General features: G+C 38.1%; 1 protein-coding gene across 1 annotated transcript in view; it reads left to right on the top strand.

Moving 5' to 3' along the window:
* KIF16B (kinesin family member 16B) overlaps window positions 1-12,455 on the top strand; it is a 203,267-nt gene extending 190,812 nt beyond the window's left edge. Inside the window, exon 18 of the mRNA XM_006036938.3 lies at window positions 11,256-12,455. Within this exon, the coding sequence (XP_006037000.2) occupies window positions 11,256-11,414 (159 nt within the window). The 3' untranslated portion in view covers window positions 11,415-12,455. The remainder of the gene's footprint in view (window positions 1-11,255) is intronic.
* The last annotated feature ends 3,418 nt before the right edge of the window (window positions 12,456-15,873 follow it).

Below are 15,873 nucleotides of genomic sequence, written 5' to 3'. Positions count from 1 at the left end.
CTGATTTTTTTTTTTGGTATTAGAAAAGCAAACAACTTTGGGAATTTCTAAAGCTTAATTGTTCCTGTGAAAGTGCTGGTTGCACTGGTCTCAGACCTCCTTTTAAACTCCGAGCTTCATTTCCATAAATGTTGTGCTGCTAGTTCAGGACTCATGGTTTATATATATTTCTGATAAAAGAAAAATTATGTAATAGGGCACAAAGAGAGAGGATAGTAGACTCCAAAAGACTCCTGATATACCAAGACATCATAGACCCCTGAAGTATACGAAGTGTTTAAGTCTGTCAAGGATAATTGATTGTTTTAGCTGTATAAATATATTTGCAATATGTTGAAAAAAGTATTCTAAAACAAAAATAGTAGTTTGATGTGAAATGTTTCTCAGCCAAAAATATTTTAGTACTGGCATGCATGCAGGAAATAAACCCTATAAAGTTAGCCATTTTGAAGCTGTTTATCTTACCAGCTTCATAACTCTCAGTGCTCCAACAGTGTTGGCCAAAGTACCTGGTACATGCTTTTGAAGTGGCAGCATTTAAAGTGCGATTTGTAGCAGCTGTCAGCAGTAAAGGGATTAAGCAATTTAACACTTATGGGTGGCACTGTCTTTTGTGTCAGGCACTGTTGGCTTCAAAAAGTCCATGAATTTTATCAATTGATTATATTTAGTAGATCCAAATAAGACCCAGATACAAAACACTTGGATCCTGTACATTAATTTGCATGCAGTTTATGAAATGTATCAGGAATAAATTCCTTTGAGCTTTGCCTGGAGTCAAAACAAATACAAAATAGTGTTGGTAGGGAGAATAGTAATAGTTTGTGAATGAAAACCAGAAGCTATTTTGTAGACAAGTTCAATTGAAGCCTCCTGTATCCACCACCTACTTTCTTCCCCCTCCCTCTCCCAGCCCCCGGGCTCTACTGGATTTGAATGTATTGTTAACAATAAATAGTTTATTGGACTGATTCAATTTATACTAGTATTCACTGGTCTTTCAAAGTTGGGGCCAGATTTACAAATCTGAAATTACTTTTTTCTAGTAAAAATCCCATTTACATAGGTTTTAGGTTTCAATATATGATTTCCGTTATAATTTCAGGCATCCTAGTTTAAAAATTGGAACTTTCATGTTGAAGTACAAAATTAACTTTGTTTTTCTTTCTTCTCCAATATGTTGTTCTTCTCAAGAGGAAAATAAAAGACACTTTTCTATTTAGTTGTTTCAGTGCCAGCCAGTAGTCAGGGGAGGAGTATCATTAATGCTGATTAAGAAATTCAAAATTTGCAAAGTGATTGATTTTTAAACTCGGAGCTTCATTTCCATAAATGTTGTGTTGCTAGTTCAGGACTGATTCCTCTCCATCCTCATACAAATTGAGTTCAGTACTTGCACACCTATATAGCTTTCCAGTAATGCGCTCCCTATATTCTGGGTCTTGAGTGTATGAATCAAGAGAGCGTTCAACCAAGGACGGAGGGTCGAACTCAATGCTGTCCTTTTTCAAAACAAGCTTATCAGTCATCCTCCAGTTTTTGATTTCACCAAAGGAAGTTGAGGGTGATGCATGTCGAGTACTTAGGTAGTTGTTTGCCAAGGCCACTCCAACAGGACATGCTGTCGCTGCTGGCCCAGGGATGCGTGGTAAATTCAATTCCTTTGTTGTTGTCTGTGAATAGATTTTGACAGAACTTGTTTTGACTTGTGCTCTGGAGGAAAGATTGATTTCCTTCACTAGCCAGGTCTGCTTTGATCTTTTTTTAATATGGCCTCTTACTTCTAAAAGCAGACTCACAGATACAGCAACTATAAATCAGAGATGTTCTGTGAAAAACTACAATATGGTTTTCATTGGAGCTAGTTAAAGCCAGTGAATGTAAGGTTTTAACATGGAGGCATTGTAAGAAAAATTAAATCCCTTGGATTTTAAATTAATTTCATTTATTGAATATACAGGAGAATAACTTTGCTATTTGTGAAGTAGGCTGACTTGAAAAGTTAATTCAGTTAACGCGGCACAATAGTAATTCAACATGATACGTTCGTGACACTAGATTTCCACAGAAAAATTTTCCAAATAGCTATAATGGCTAGTTTGGGTTTTGCAAATGTAGAATAGCAATTTCACCTTGAATTTTAACCAGAATCCCTCAGAATGCTTTGTATGTTTAAAAAAAAAAAAATTAGCATATTGAGCCAGAGAAAATTATGTTATCACTGTGGATAAAATCAGGTTCAATAAGACAAGCTTTTTTCTTTGTTTTGGAAATGTTGTCCTTTCTATTAAAAGCAGTAACACACACACTCTGGTGCTATGCAGCGTAAAAGAAGATTCATCCTCATTTCAGAGAATTTCCAATACAATATACAGACAGAAGATCTAGGCTAAATTATGGAAAAGTCTACACATGCAGTATAATGCCCAGTAGCCTATTACTGTGCATTAGAGCATAACAGCAAAAACCATGCTATTACACTAATGCACAGTAAAATTCGGCTACTGCACATTGAGAGTTGCTAAAAAAAAAAAAAGCATTCACTTTTAATACTGCGCATTAGGGCAATTCTGTTTAATTCATATCTCATATTAGAGGTACTAAATTTAACACGTGGTAGCAAAGGCACATTAATGAATGTGTAGATGCGCCCACTGTCTGAATGCAGTAGAAGTAAGCTTCATGTGAGATTTAGTCACTTAAGAAGTTATCCATGGACTCTCAATAAGACTTAGACTCCTATGTGTCCAAGTCACTGCTGAAAATTGGACTTAAGTCGCTTACTTCTGAAAATGTCATCCCTAATCTGCACCATACATGAATGGTGTATATGTCTCTAGCAGCTCTGGGCCAGATCCTGTAAAGGAAAGTTCTGTGCAACCATACTAAATGAAAAGAGCAGAACACAGTCTCCTGTTGTGTTATGCTGAGGTCTGTAATTTTAGTGGAAGACTGGAGTTAACCACTGTCTCTTAAGAAAAATCATATTGTATTAGGCATCCAGAGTCACAGTATTTGAGCATTCAAATTAATTCTTGAGACTTAAAATGTGGGGGAATTGGAAGTCAATGTATTCCATAAGAAAGGCATTTTATTACTTCTTTTTAAGTTTTCATTTTATATTTCTTTCTGGTCCCTTGAGTAAGAAATGGAATTTTTCCAGTGGGTCAAAGTTAAGGTCTGTGTGGTGACTGTGGAGGAATGTTAGAGACAGAGACTGGGTTTCTTTTTCAAACATCATTATTAATTATTATGGTTGCATTCAACCTAAGGGAAGCCAGCAGATAATGGTTTCTTAGGCAACACAAGCAGCTTACAGCACAGGCAGTGAAGCCGTGATGTCTTTTCTGCAACATATACCCTGTTCCACAAAAAGCTTTTCTCTCTTTTCTTGCCCTCCTATGCAGCCTCTATAACTAAAAGTGCTACTTTTTTTTATTAGTGATAGCACATCATAAACATCTGAAGAAGAAGCATGTCTGTTACCAGGAGATCTTCATCTTGCAAGGATCAGGGGTTAAGGTTGTGTGGGGGATTCTGAGGAATTGGTTATGTCCGTTGTGCACAGCTGCATGTGGAATTGAAAGGGCGTCATGGAAGGGAGGCCACTGTGAATGCATGTTGTGTACACGTAATGTGAGAGTGGTAAGGAATGCAAATTCAGGTTGAGCAGCAATTTTCATGATTTTCAGTGATTGCATTGATGGGAAATAAGTATAAGCAGCCTTAACTCTGATTAGACCTAATCAGGAACTGAATAGCAGGGTTTTCACTAAAGGGAGCCATTCCATATTGTTTGGTTGTATTTTGTGGGGCTATTTAACCAAGCATTGTAACTATATGTAATTAAAGCCTACTAATTTGGGCTGGATCACCCTTCACATAATATTACAACTAATAAAAGGGTGGCCTATACCTATAAGTCGGAACCTCTTTTCATTCTCCAGTATATCCTGACCAGTGTCTTGGTGCTTATGCAAGTTTTACCTCAGCTCTGAGGTATGTATTTAGAAATGTAACAAATATTCATAGAGGTATGTATCATATCATTGACTTTAACATTCTTTTTATAAAATTGACCATTAATGACAATGCTTTCTAGTTCTGTAGTTTTGTTATAACTAGGGGCTCAGAAAAGAGTTGATCATTTCTGCTTACTTTTTTTTGCCCTAGAAATAACATCCTATTACCACTATATTCTTTGCAGCTCTAAGATTTGTTCCATTTCATATGAAATCACAACTGCCTACAGTGATCTTAGTGTATGTGTAGTAGCTAGATGTTCAGGGGTATAGAGGTGATTCTAGTTACTTCCTTAGGTACCTGAAATACAGCTCAAGATATTGAATGTCACCCACCATAATCCACACATACTTTACTTGGAATTACTTTATGATATCTTGAAATGCTTTTCAAGGTAAGGTGAAAAAGAAGTCATGCCAGCGTGGGGTCTTTTATTTTAAAGAAATGTGGGTTAACCAGTTCCTGTAAGAAGCAACTTGAATGTGGTTAGGACTTTCCAAATCTTAGGCAGGTGGGGTGGGGATAGTAGTCAGAGCATATGGTTTCTCTCACCTTCCACCACTCTCCTGGCACCCTGGAATTCTTCCACCTTTCTTCTGTCTCCTGGCTATCTGCTAGTTCTCTTCCTGCTCCTTAGACTAGTTTATCTTACCTACCCTGTGCTATTTAGCTATGAAAGGACTGCATCAAGAAACACATTCATTAATGCCCCTTTGCTACTGTGCATTAAATTTAGTACCTCTAATGTAAGGTAAGAATTAAATGAGCATTAGGTTGCCCTAATGCGCAGTAGTGAAAGTGAATGCTTTTTTTAATAACTCTTAATGTGCAGTAGCCTAATTTTACCGTGCATTAGTGAAATAGCATGGTTTTTGCTTTGACACTAATGTGCAGTAATAGGCTACTGTGCATTATAGTGCATGTGTAGACATGCCCACTTTTCCATAGTTTAGCCTAGATCTTCTGTCTGTATATTATATTGGAAATTTTCTGAAATGAGGATGAATCTTCTTTTATGCTGCATAGCACCAGAGTGTTTAGGGGTACCCTGGAGATCACACGAGGAGTCACTTCTATATCAAGAAGGCTTTGTGGCATCTAGAAGACCTCACCCCTCGAGTGTCACTCAAAGCAATAATTCTAACCCACCCGCAGGGACTCCTGGGACCTCTCTGTACATGCAGATAAAGGCACAATGGGTTCTAATGTGCAAGCCACACAATTGTGCCTCCTGCCCTGCCATCAGATGTATGGCAGGATGTGTGATTGTAGGATCACAAATCATATTTCATCATGCCTTACTGCACTGGTGAAAAGTACATTGGGAAATGGGGTGCCCCAGCAGCTTGGAGCCCTGTCAGCTGATGGGGCTTACAGCTGAGGGAGCATGGGTTCCCGTGGCTGGGAGCCAGCATCAGTTGGGAGGTCCCAGGCTCAGGGGTGCACATACGGTCTTCCCCCAGCTGAGAATTTCAGTCAGCTGACAGGGTTGCCATCTGTGGAGCCATGGGCTGTGCATGCAAATTAAAGCTGGATAGAAAGCAGCTATAAAGTTATTACACATTTTCCAGCTATAACTTTATAGCTGATTGGACCTTTTTAAGGCACTGTAGTTAATTTGCACATGTAGCCAATCTAAATTAAATGAGCAGTTAGCCAGGTAATTGTAACTCTTACTGCTTTCCACTGTCACTTTCCACATGTGGCCCAGAGACATTTTTATGTTATATTTGCCTAAGGAATAGTTAGTGTCTTGATTCAGAATTAGATCACTTGGCAACCTTTTAGCTCCATTCTTCTTTATGGTTACTTTCTCCATTCATCTCTCCACAATACCAGTGGCTGTGCCATCTGGGACCATCTGTTTGCTGAGTGTTTCTTTCTTCTTACTTCTGCTCATGTACAAGGATGGAGGGCCAAGAGAAGAAACCAAATTAGCTAAGTGTTTCAGACCTCAGTTCTTGAGAAAAGCAGTGAAACCTTTATGATTCATTTTATGGGACCACTTTTAGATATGCACTTAACAAATGCAGTGTCTCCAGAGGAGACTATTTCTTGCCTGTGAGCCATTTATAGAAGACAAGACTGTTCTTCTCAACACATCCCTAGAGTATGTATTAATATATGTCTTCATTTCTAAATGCCACCTTTCTCTTCAGGATGTCTTTGGGAAGGAAGGAGAAGGAAGTTCAGTGTTTTTGTTTTTGCTTTAAAATAAATGGTAAGAGGAACATCTGGAAGGCAGAAGTTACGTCCCTTGGACAAGTTTGAGAATAAACTAGTTAACCGATTCTGATTTCCTCAGTTATGCTGAATGCCTTTACAACTGAAAGAATCATCATCTAAGAAATCTGCCTTTTATTGTCATAGCTTAAAAGCTTCTGTGGCCTCTCTATTCTTGATGTCTGCTCATTGCAGTTTACACTCCTATGGCCTTTGCTTCTACATAGGAATGCTGTAATGTTGAGAGTACTTCCACTAAAACCAGCGGGGACAGGTCGCAGAGTCATATGTTACTCAGAATGAGAGAGGGCTTCAGTTTATCCCTTTTTCTAATACATTTTTATCTTTCCTGTAGAAAACAAGATACTTTTATATGTTGTGTTGTATGAATAGTTCAATATCTTGCCATTGAAAGATATAACACTCTTGTCAAGAGATCACATACAGTGATCCTGTTCTGAGCAACACTGGCACTTGCATTAAATGACAGGGACAGTTCATTGACTTTTGTCAGATGAGCAGGACAAGAATTCTGTTGTTTAACCATGGGTTAGTTTGTTAACATGCCTCCTCCACTGCCTCTTACATCACTGGGGTCCTCCAATGCATTACTCATTACTCATTAATATTCTCAAAGTTCTTTTGGCACCTTTAAATACAGGTGCATGCTATATTTATTAGTGGTTGTGATGTTTTAAGGAATTCCAAATGATGCTAGAAAAACTATTTAAAAATGCCTAGCAAGAATGAGAAGGACTCCGAAGCTCTCAAGCCAGTTTGGCTGGAAGTTTCTTTCACCTTCTCTAAGTACTATGGTTGGTAAGTTTTGAAACAATACAGAGTTTAATGAAAAATCTTACTCTTCCTAAGCTCTAATATTGGTCTCCAAGGCTGTCACCATTTATAATAGATTATGAGAACAATGTCATTGAGCTGTATTCCCTGATAATATGTCACAACTGAAAAGATGATAAGAAGCCTTATAGATTCCAGAAAGCTTTTTTATTTTAATACTTTTAATAACTTTAAATTAAGTTATGGATTTATGTTAAAATATATAAAAATATGAGGTCCCCACACAGAGAAACAGTGCAAAAAATCATTAGAATGACATTGCTCTGCTGATGTATTGCGCACAAGATGAACACTGGTCTACAGTTAAAGAAGTGAACCTATAAAAATAATAATTTTTAATAACTTTTTAAATGGTTACCATTGCACCATTCAGCTAATTAAAATTGAAGGAAAACTGCTCAACCCTGTCCATAAAGAAGAAACTTTCAGTCTTACAAAAGCTTTCTCAACTTTTTCTCCTCTAGAAGTGCTGGTAATATAAGGTTACAGCTTTGAGGCCTAAGTACAGATAGGTCACACAATACAAATTTCAAATTAGTCAGTCTCAGGCTGTGACAGGGTAGGACAACCTGAAAGTTCTGAATTATCACCTTTGAAATTATGGGCACAGACTTATAATGTGCATTGACCAAAGAGTATTAAAAAAGTGCCTTAAACTTTTTTGTACTTAGTCATAAAGTTCTTTTATAAAATAATGTCCCATCTTGCTGAGTGTGTTTAGACCAAATGATTGATTATTCTAATGTTATAAAAGCCTACATCTGTCTGTCTGTCTGTGATGCTTTATTTGCACTCTGATTGGCTGACGGAAACAGCCAATCAGAATGCTCCAAGCGTAGGGGAGTGCCACCATGATTCCAAAGCCATGCCAAAGACCAGACAGAGGGTGGGGGAGCTGAGGCCAGCAGCACTGGCCTTCGCTCCCCCACCCCGCTCCCTGCCAGAGGCAGAACAGCAGCAGCATGGGGCGTTAGGTGACGGCACTCCATCCCAGCCGCCTCCTCCCCTCCCCGGTCATTCTTGACAGGCAGTTGGCTAGTATATATTTAAAGGTGTAAAAATTAAAAAGATGTCCTGGTTACAATGCCAAGATCTCATGCTATCGCTGGGAAACATTTAAACACCTATAATTAAGATGATTTTATAAACCAAGAATATAAAAGTTTGAACTCTCATTAGTAATTCAAATGGTGTTCTGCAAATATCCTTGCATCAGGTGTGTGTATTTGTGTGAAATGAAGCTACAGTGGCTATAATTTTTGTGACTTATGAATGCATAGGTGCATGTTGAAGACAACTGATTACTAAACTAAATAAGCCAGAACAAATTAATATTGTAATCTTTACTGTTTTAAAAGTATTTACTGACCTAACAAATAAAACAAGTAATAAAAACACACCTTGAATATTTGTAGTAGTCAACTGTTTCGGATATTCAAAGCTAACCTTACAAGACTAGAATAGATATTCTTTAATCGTGTGCATTCTACACTTGGAGTATACCATGGTGACTGGGACCTAATGGCAACATACTCGGCCTTAATTCACATGTAACGGGGGACAACAAAACATGTTTCACTATACTATGGAATCTTCAATTTCACATCTGGACAGAGATGTTTTAATTGTACTAAAGCAACAGCATCTTAAGTGTGAAACACACAACACCTTCATACTGTGGTGCAGCAGCAGCACTGCAGACAAGCACATAAGTAGAGATGAGATTTAAATTGTATTTCTGGCCATAGTGGCCATTGATTGGGATGTTAACATGCAGTATGAGGTGTGCAGTGGATACTGCTGGAAATCTCTATTCAAAATCAGATTCTATCAAAAAATAGTGGGAGGGAGATTTAACATATTCACATGTTGGTTTCTGTTTTCCAGCTCTCTCTTGTATTCATATAGCAATCTCTGTACAGATCTGGAAAAAAATTATAGTCACTATAGCTTCATTTCACACACATATATATACCTGATGCAAGGATATTTGTGAAGCACCGTTACGGTTCCCTGGCTTGAACTAAAAATAATGTATTCACAGATAGGTATGGCAGTCAGTCATCTAGCTCGCACAGACCAAGGTAAATGCACTTTGTTTTCTAATGACTGTGACTACAACTGTAGGTACTTCTATGAGTTTCAGTCCCTGTAAAGTGGAATTACTGCAGTAACTTTTCAGCATGGTACTAAAATGCTAGCAGTGAACTTGGTTTTACTTTATTTTCTTGATATTCCTCCTTCAGGCTTTACTGGGTTGGAATTTTTTAAAGGACCCTACTTTGTGAACTAATTATGACAAATGTTGACACTACATCTGTTGCCTACTTTAAATTACCTCTTAGGCTGTTGGAATTTATCTTGAAGGCATTTTCATAATGACTTTTTTTTTTCTGAACACTAATACAACCTGTGGGAGATTTGAATAAAAAAGAAAACCCACCAGTCCTGCCAAGAGAATAGCTTATGTGCCAGCTGCTTTTTCATTATCCTGGTTTTTTGGGTCTTGGTTTCTTTAACATTAATACAGCTCATTTCTTATCTAGATAAGAAGGTTGTTTTATTATGGAGAAATTCTTGAGAAGAGCAGGTACCATAGATTTTATTTAGAGTTTCCTAAAATTGCTAATTTAAAGCTGGATGTTGCACTGAACAAACTAAACTGCACGTTCCTCATGCAGTATTGTACTATTGTAGGAAATATGTATTTCCCCTGAATGCATGATTAGTGTGTATTGTCTATAGTTATGTCTTTTATCCAGTCTGCAGCAGAGCAGAAGACTTTATCCTTTTACTGTAGATACAATTTTCTTACTAGCTTCTTGCATGGCATCTTTTTTCTTTTAGTTGCTCTAGTATGTGTCTGTCTTGTAGGCCTGAACCTCAGCCTAACCAATACTATTTTTAAAGCAATGCTGTGTAGTTAAGCTTGGAAAAGAATCAGTTCCTAGAACTCAGGATAACTGTACTTCCTGTTGTTTGATTTTGTAAGAGTAGTGTTTTTTTGCGGTGAGACAGGAACAGTTGAAGTTGAGTTGGTACATAGGTAAAAGGCTTGTAAATGGAAAGCACAGACTGAAGGGATTCCAATTCATTTGAACTTCTAAGAAAAAACAGGAGCTTCAGGAAAAGCATCCCACAATGTCTAGTCCTCTGAGGGTGGATTGGCCCTCTGACCAAAGTCATTGTTGATCCATTGGGGTAATCGTTTAGGCAACTGATTTCAGTTATCTAGATCCCAAGCTTACTCTGTTGTTAAATTCTCTGCTTTAATAAACAAGCTGTAGTCTTGTGTCTCTGTAAGCCACATGGGTCAAACTTAAACCCCTAAATTGGGTTAATAGCCTCAATATATATTTTGTATATATTTTGTCTTCCACCTTTCTTTCATGCAGAAGCAATTCAAATGTTGCAAATGCTGTTAATTCAGAAGAAATATTCCTGATGATCCCAACAAAACCATACTTAAAGGAAACCACATTGGTTTTGTGAAAATCCTTTATTTATATCATTACTGTTCACCAGTCATAGTTTCCTAAGATATAAATGGACATAATAAGCATAACACTTAGTCATTACCTTCTTGGATGTTTCTTGCATTCTGTATTTTCTTTTAGCAGTTTGAGTACCGCACTGGAAAGGCATCATTTGTACAGCAACATAAGAAATATATGCCATTTTTGCAGTTGATCCTGATCCAAATGTCCCTTTCAGTTGAATGACCATAGAGCTCAGAGGAGTAAAAGATTTATAAAGTTCCTTTTTAGTCATATTCAGTGAAATTCCTACAGAGTTTGTCTACTGTGTATACCTGTTGCAGTGTTTGGTATTGGTAATTTTAGGCATCTGCTTTCAGAATATTGGTAGCCCATTCTTGTCAGAAAGTATTATTATAAGAGTAGAGTTAAATATTCATCAAGTTTGGCAAAAAGGCATCATACATTTCCTTTGTATTGCCTGATCATAACACAAACATTTCAAACACAAGTTTATGGATACGGGATTGAACGTTTTTGATTACTGAACTTTGGAAAGTCCAGTTGAGATTCTCTCTTCCGTTATGTTATCTTTTAATCAGCTCGTCAAAGCAGTTGTTGAAAAGGGTGCAAAATAATTATTGAAAACATTATGACCTTGTGGTTTTCTTTCCACAGAATTACCTCAGAAACTTTTTTTCTGCAATGCTCAAGTCTCCATCCTCTCCATTACACATTGATAAAGTGGGACTCACCCTGTCAAAACACACCATCTGTGAATTCTCGCCCTTCTTCAAGAAAGGAGTGTTTGACTACAGCAGTCATGGGACCGGCTAACTGTGGTGCCAAGGATTCTTTATCAGCAGAGCAAAATCCAAAGTGGTGCCTTTCATTATGTGCTGTGAGAAAAATGCAAATAAAAAAATAGTTTCCCTGCCTAGAAATGTTTCATCAGAAACTTTGCCAGTTAAAAACGGATATGCAACAAAGCTAACCCTCATCCTTTAACAGTTCTCATCTTTAGTGCCTGCCTTTTCTTGGCATGGGATATGCAAACATTTGTTACTGCTACTTGATCAAGTAATGACATACAAAAATTCTAATTCTTATGCTGTGTTTGGAAGTTTGTCCTTTACATTTGCTCAGACAATTCATTACAGTAGTGCAAGATTATCTCCTGATTCCTGAGGGCAATTTTTGTAGCATTCAGTTTCTTTTTAGATTCTATCCAAACTGTTTCATCTTTTTTTTTTTCTTTTTTCCATTGCATATTGTGGCATTTGAGTTGATTCTTACATTCTGTTGTTATGTATTTGTCCAAGGGAAACACAGATTAACTATTTGGCTTCATCATTTTTTTTTCTAAGAATTAAAGGACCTATGAGTTGAATGTTTACAAAATATGTACTGCAGAGGACTTTAACTTCAACCCTGTAAAAGTCTTCCACGCTTGATTATACAGAAGCAGAATGAATCACTTACCATTCATTTAAAAAAAACAAAAAAAGAAGCAATAGTAATTCAAGAATGAGGTCAGCATTTTCATATATTCTAATGATGTGGAATGTAACTGTATACTGTGCACTGTACTGAGCTCACAGTGATGCACAAACCTAATGCAAAATGCTGTATATTTTTTAAAGGTGATTTCTTTGCTGTAGTGTAATTCTATCTTACCTGAATTTTAGTTGCACAGATACAAGATTTTACTAATACTGCTTTCAAATTACTCAGGACTTGTTCAGAATTGCACATGTATATAAAGTATAGGTTTCATTTTGTATTCCATAGATCAAAAACATTGCAACTGGAAAGGTACATATACATGTTACATATAACAATTGTATAAAAAGTGAAATCAAATAATTTTCACTTATTAAAACGTATCATGAAACTGTTGGTGTCCTTATTCTTTGTACTCATGAAAGTATCACCCAGTTCATTAGAACTGAAGCTTGAGTGTCCATCAACCTACAGTAAAGTTGTATTTGTTAAATTAGTCAGTATATAAAATAATCATACCTTTTAAATCTGACCTGACAGAGTTGGCAATATGTAAATAGACAATGTAAATAAGTAAGATGTTACTATGGTAAACATAAATTGAAATAGTTAAAATATTGAAGTAGTTAAAATACTGAGTCATCAAGACTATGCCTAAGAGAACACTCCAGCCTAAAAAAAATGCAAATAAATAGAATTATTTTAATAAGGTCTGTTTATCTTTTAATGGATATTCTGATTACAGAGTAGATACCTTTTAAGTAGAATTTTCAACAGCACCTACATTGATTTCTAAAAATGATATAGGGCTAGATTTTTTAATGTATGTTTGCATGTATGTCAGTAGGCATTAGGAATCAAAGTACCTTTTAAAATTCTAACCTCATTTAGACACTTAAGCTTCTAAATCACTTTTGAAATTGGGACCTAGGTTATAAGGCACTTGTGAACATTTTACCATACAGCTCATTGTAAAAGAAGGAAGTTCTGCTTTTTTTTTTTCCTCTCTGCAATTAAATCTTTTTTTATAGATAATTACTACTGGAAAAGTTAAACAAAGAGGTTTTAAATGCCAATCTAAAGAGCATAATTTCTTGCATACTTCTTAAATGAAAGGAACCAGTATACCAAAGAATCATTTTTATTTGCTGTGTTAAACCAGTTTCTGCATATTTAACACATAGACTACCTATTGTGTTTCGGTTCAGCTGAGTGCTTTCCCATAAAAAGCAATAAAGAATTACTTGTCAAGCATTCCAAATAAAGTTGCAATGTACCCCACACAAAATATATGCCTAAAGATTAGACATGTGACTGAGATGCAAGTCACATGCTTCACATAATTTTTTATTTTGAGAACACTGTAAAAACAGGTTTGAATTATATCAGTGTAGCAAGGAAGTAGGAGTAACTGGAGTATGGCAGTCTGAATGCCAGTTCAGAAAAACATTGTTGTTGTTGTTATCAACAAATCAGATCATTTGCATTTCAAATAGTCATGAGTTATGAATTATTAAAATGTTTTATTTAGAAGATAGTGAGGTCAGTGGTTAGACGCTGAAGCCAGATCACCTCAAACATACAGTTTTTTTTACCAGTGAAGGTAATTGGTATTAGAAAAATGTATCTAAGGATATGGTAGATTCTCCATCATTTGAATCCTAAGTGGATGTGTATTTAAAAGGTACCAGATTTGTTGTATATAGTACAACCCCATATATAGATTCATAGATTATCGGTTGGAAGGAACCTTGTAGATCATCGGATCCAGTCCCCCTGCACTAGGCAGGAAAAGACAACTGGGTTCAAGTGACCCCAGTGAGGTGAATGTCCAGTCTCCTTTTAAAGATTTCCAGGGTAGGTGACTGCACCACCACTGGAGGGAGTGTATTCCAATCTGGACACCCTGACTGTGAAAGAGTTTTTCCTGGAACTGAGCCTGAAGCGGCCTTCCAGGAGTTTGTATCCATTGCTTCTGGTCTTCCCCAGGGGTGCCCTGGTGAACAGCTGTTCACCGAGTTCTTGATGTTTTCTCCAATGTAGCAGTAAGCCGCTACCAAGTCCCCTCTCAGCCTTCTCTTCTGTAGGTTGAAGAGGCCCAGGTTCCTCAGCCTCTCCTTGTAAAGCTTGTCTTGCAAGTCCTTGATTATACAGGCAGCTCTCCTCTGGACCTTCTCAAGTTTTTATACGTCCTTGTTGAAGTGCAGCGCCCAGAACGGGATGCAGTACTCCAGCTGCGGTCTCATGAGTGTGGAGTACAGTGGGAGTATCACTTCCTTAGTTTTGCATGAGATGGAGTGGCTAATGCACGCCAGAGTGGTGTTTGCCCTCCTGACCACAGCATTGCACTGCCGGCTCACTCACATGATGGTCGCTCCCTACCTCTAGGTCCCTTTAGGCCGTGGTGCAAGTCAAACTGTTGCCCCCAAGCCTGTAAGTATGTTGGGGATTGTTTGCCCCCAGATGGAGCACCTTACACTTCTGAGTGTTGAACTTTATCTGATTCCGGTCTGCCCAACTCTCCAACCTGTCCAGGTCCACCTGTATCTGCAACCTATTTTTTGGCATGACCGTGCTCCCCCATAACTTGGTGTTGTCCACAAACTTGGCCAGGGAGCTTTTCACCCCCACATCCAAATCATTGATAAAGATGTTGAAAAGTAGCAGTTCAAGCATGGACCCCTGAGGGATACCACTGGCCACTTTTCTCCAGGATGACACAGATCCTTTCATGAGAACTCTCTGGGTCCTACCATGCAGCCAGTTTTCCACCCGCTGAACTGTTGAGCAGTTAAGCCCTCAATCTTCCAATTTTTCCAGAAGGATATCATGGGATACTAAGTCAAAAGCCTTTGGGAAGTCTAGGTATATAATGTCAACCTTCTCTCCCATGTCCAGGTGACAAGAGACCTGTTTGTAGAAGGAGATGAGATTGGTAAAACAAGATCTACCAGTGATGAAGCCATGCTGGCTGTCATTCAGAATCTTACCCTCACCGAGCGTATTGCACATAGATTCTTTAATTCTCTAATGAGTTTTTCCAGGATTTTCCCTGGGATAGAGGTTAAGCTGATTGGCTTGTAGTTGCCCGGGTCCTCCCTCTTCCCCTTCTTGAAGATGGGCACAATGTTGGCCCTCTTCCAATCCTCAGGGATCTCCCCTGTGTGCCATGATTTTTTAAAGAGTTTTGCCAGGGGTTCTGCAATGACCTCAGCCAGCTCCATCAGCACCCTTCGGTGAAGTCCATCTGGTCCTGCTGACTTATAAATGTCTAGCTTTTCTAGTTGGTTTTGCACCAGCTCAACATCCACAGTGTGAAGGCCGTCATTCCCACCATGGCCCCCTGTGATCCTTATTTCACTTGTCTTTCCCCTTGGTTTGGTGAAATACCAAAGCAAATTGGGCATTCAAGAGTTCAGTTTTTTCCTGAGTGTCCGTTACCAGCTGTCCCAAGGGGTTGAGCAGGGGCCTCATGCTTCCATTTGTTTTCCTGCTGCTCCCTATATACCTAAAGAAGGACTTCTTATTGTCCCTGACTCCCTTGGCTAACTCAAACTCAGTCGCCGCCTTCCCTTTCTTAATCATTTCCCTCCAATTCCAGACCACTGTTTTATAGTCCTCCTTGAGGACTGTCCCTAGCTTCCACTGTGTGTATGTCTCTTCTTTCTTTTTCAAGAGGACCGGGATGTCCTTACTGAGCCAGGAGGGCTTGCCAGCCCTTCTGCTACCTTTCCTCTTCATGGGAGCAGTTTTCTTTCATGCTTCGAGGACTGTCCTTGAGGAACGACCACTC

The sequence above is a fragment of the Alligator sinensis genome, unplaced genomic scaffold (genome assembly GCF_000455745.1).
Source record: "Alligator sinensis unplaced genomic scaffold, ASM45574v1 scaffold972_1, whole genome shotgun sequence".
Taxonomy (NCBI): domain Eukaryota; kingdom Metazoa; phylum Chordata; order Crocodylia; family Alligatoridae; genus Alligator; species Alligator sinensis.
Note: the sequence above shows the minus strand (reverse complement) of the source record. Positions and strands in the feature narration are given on the sequence as shown.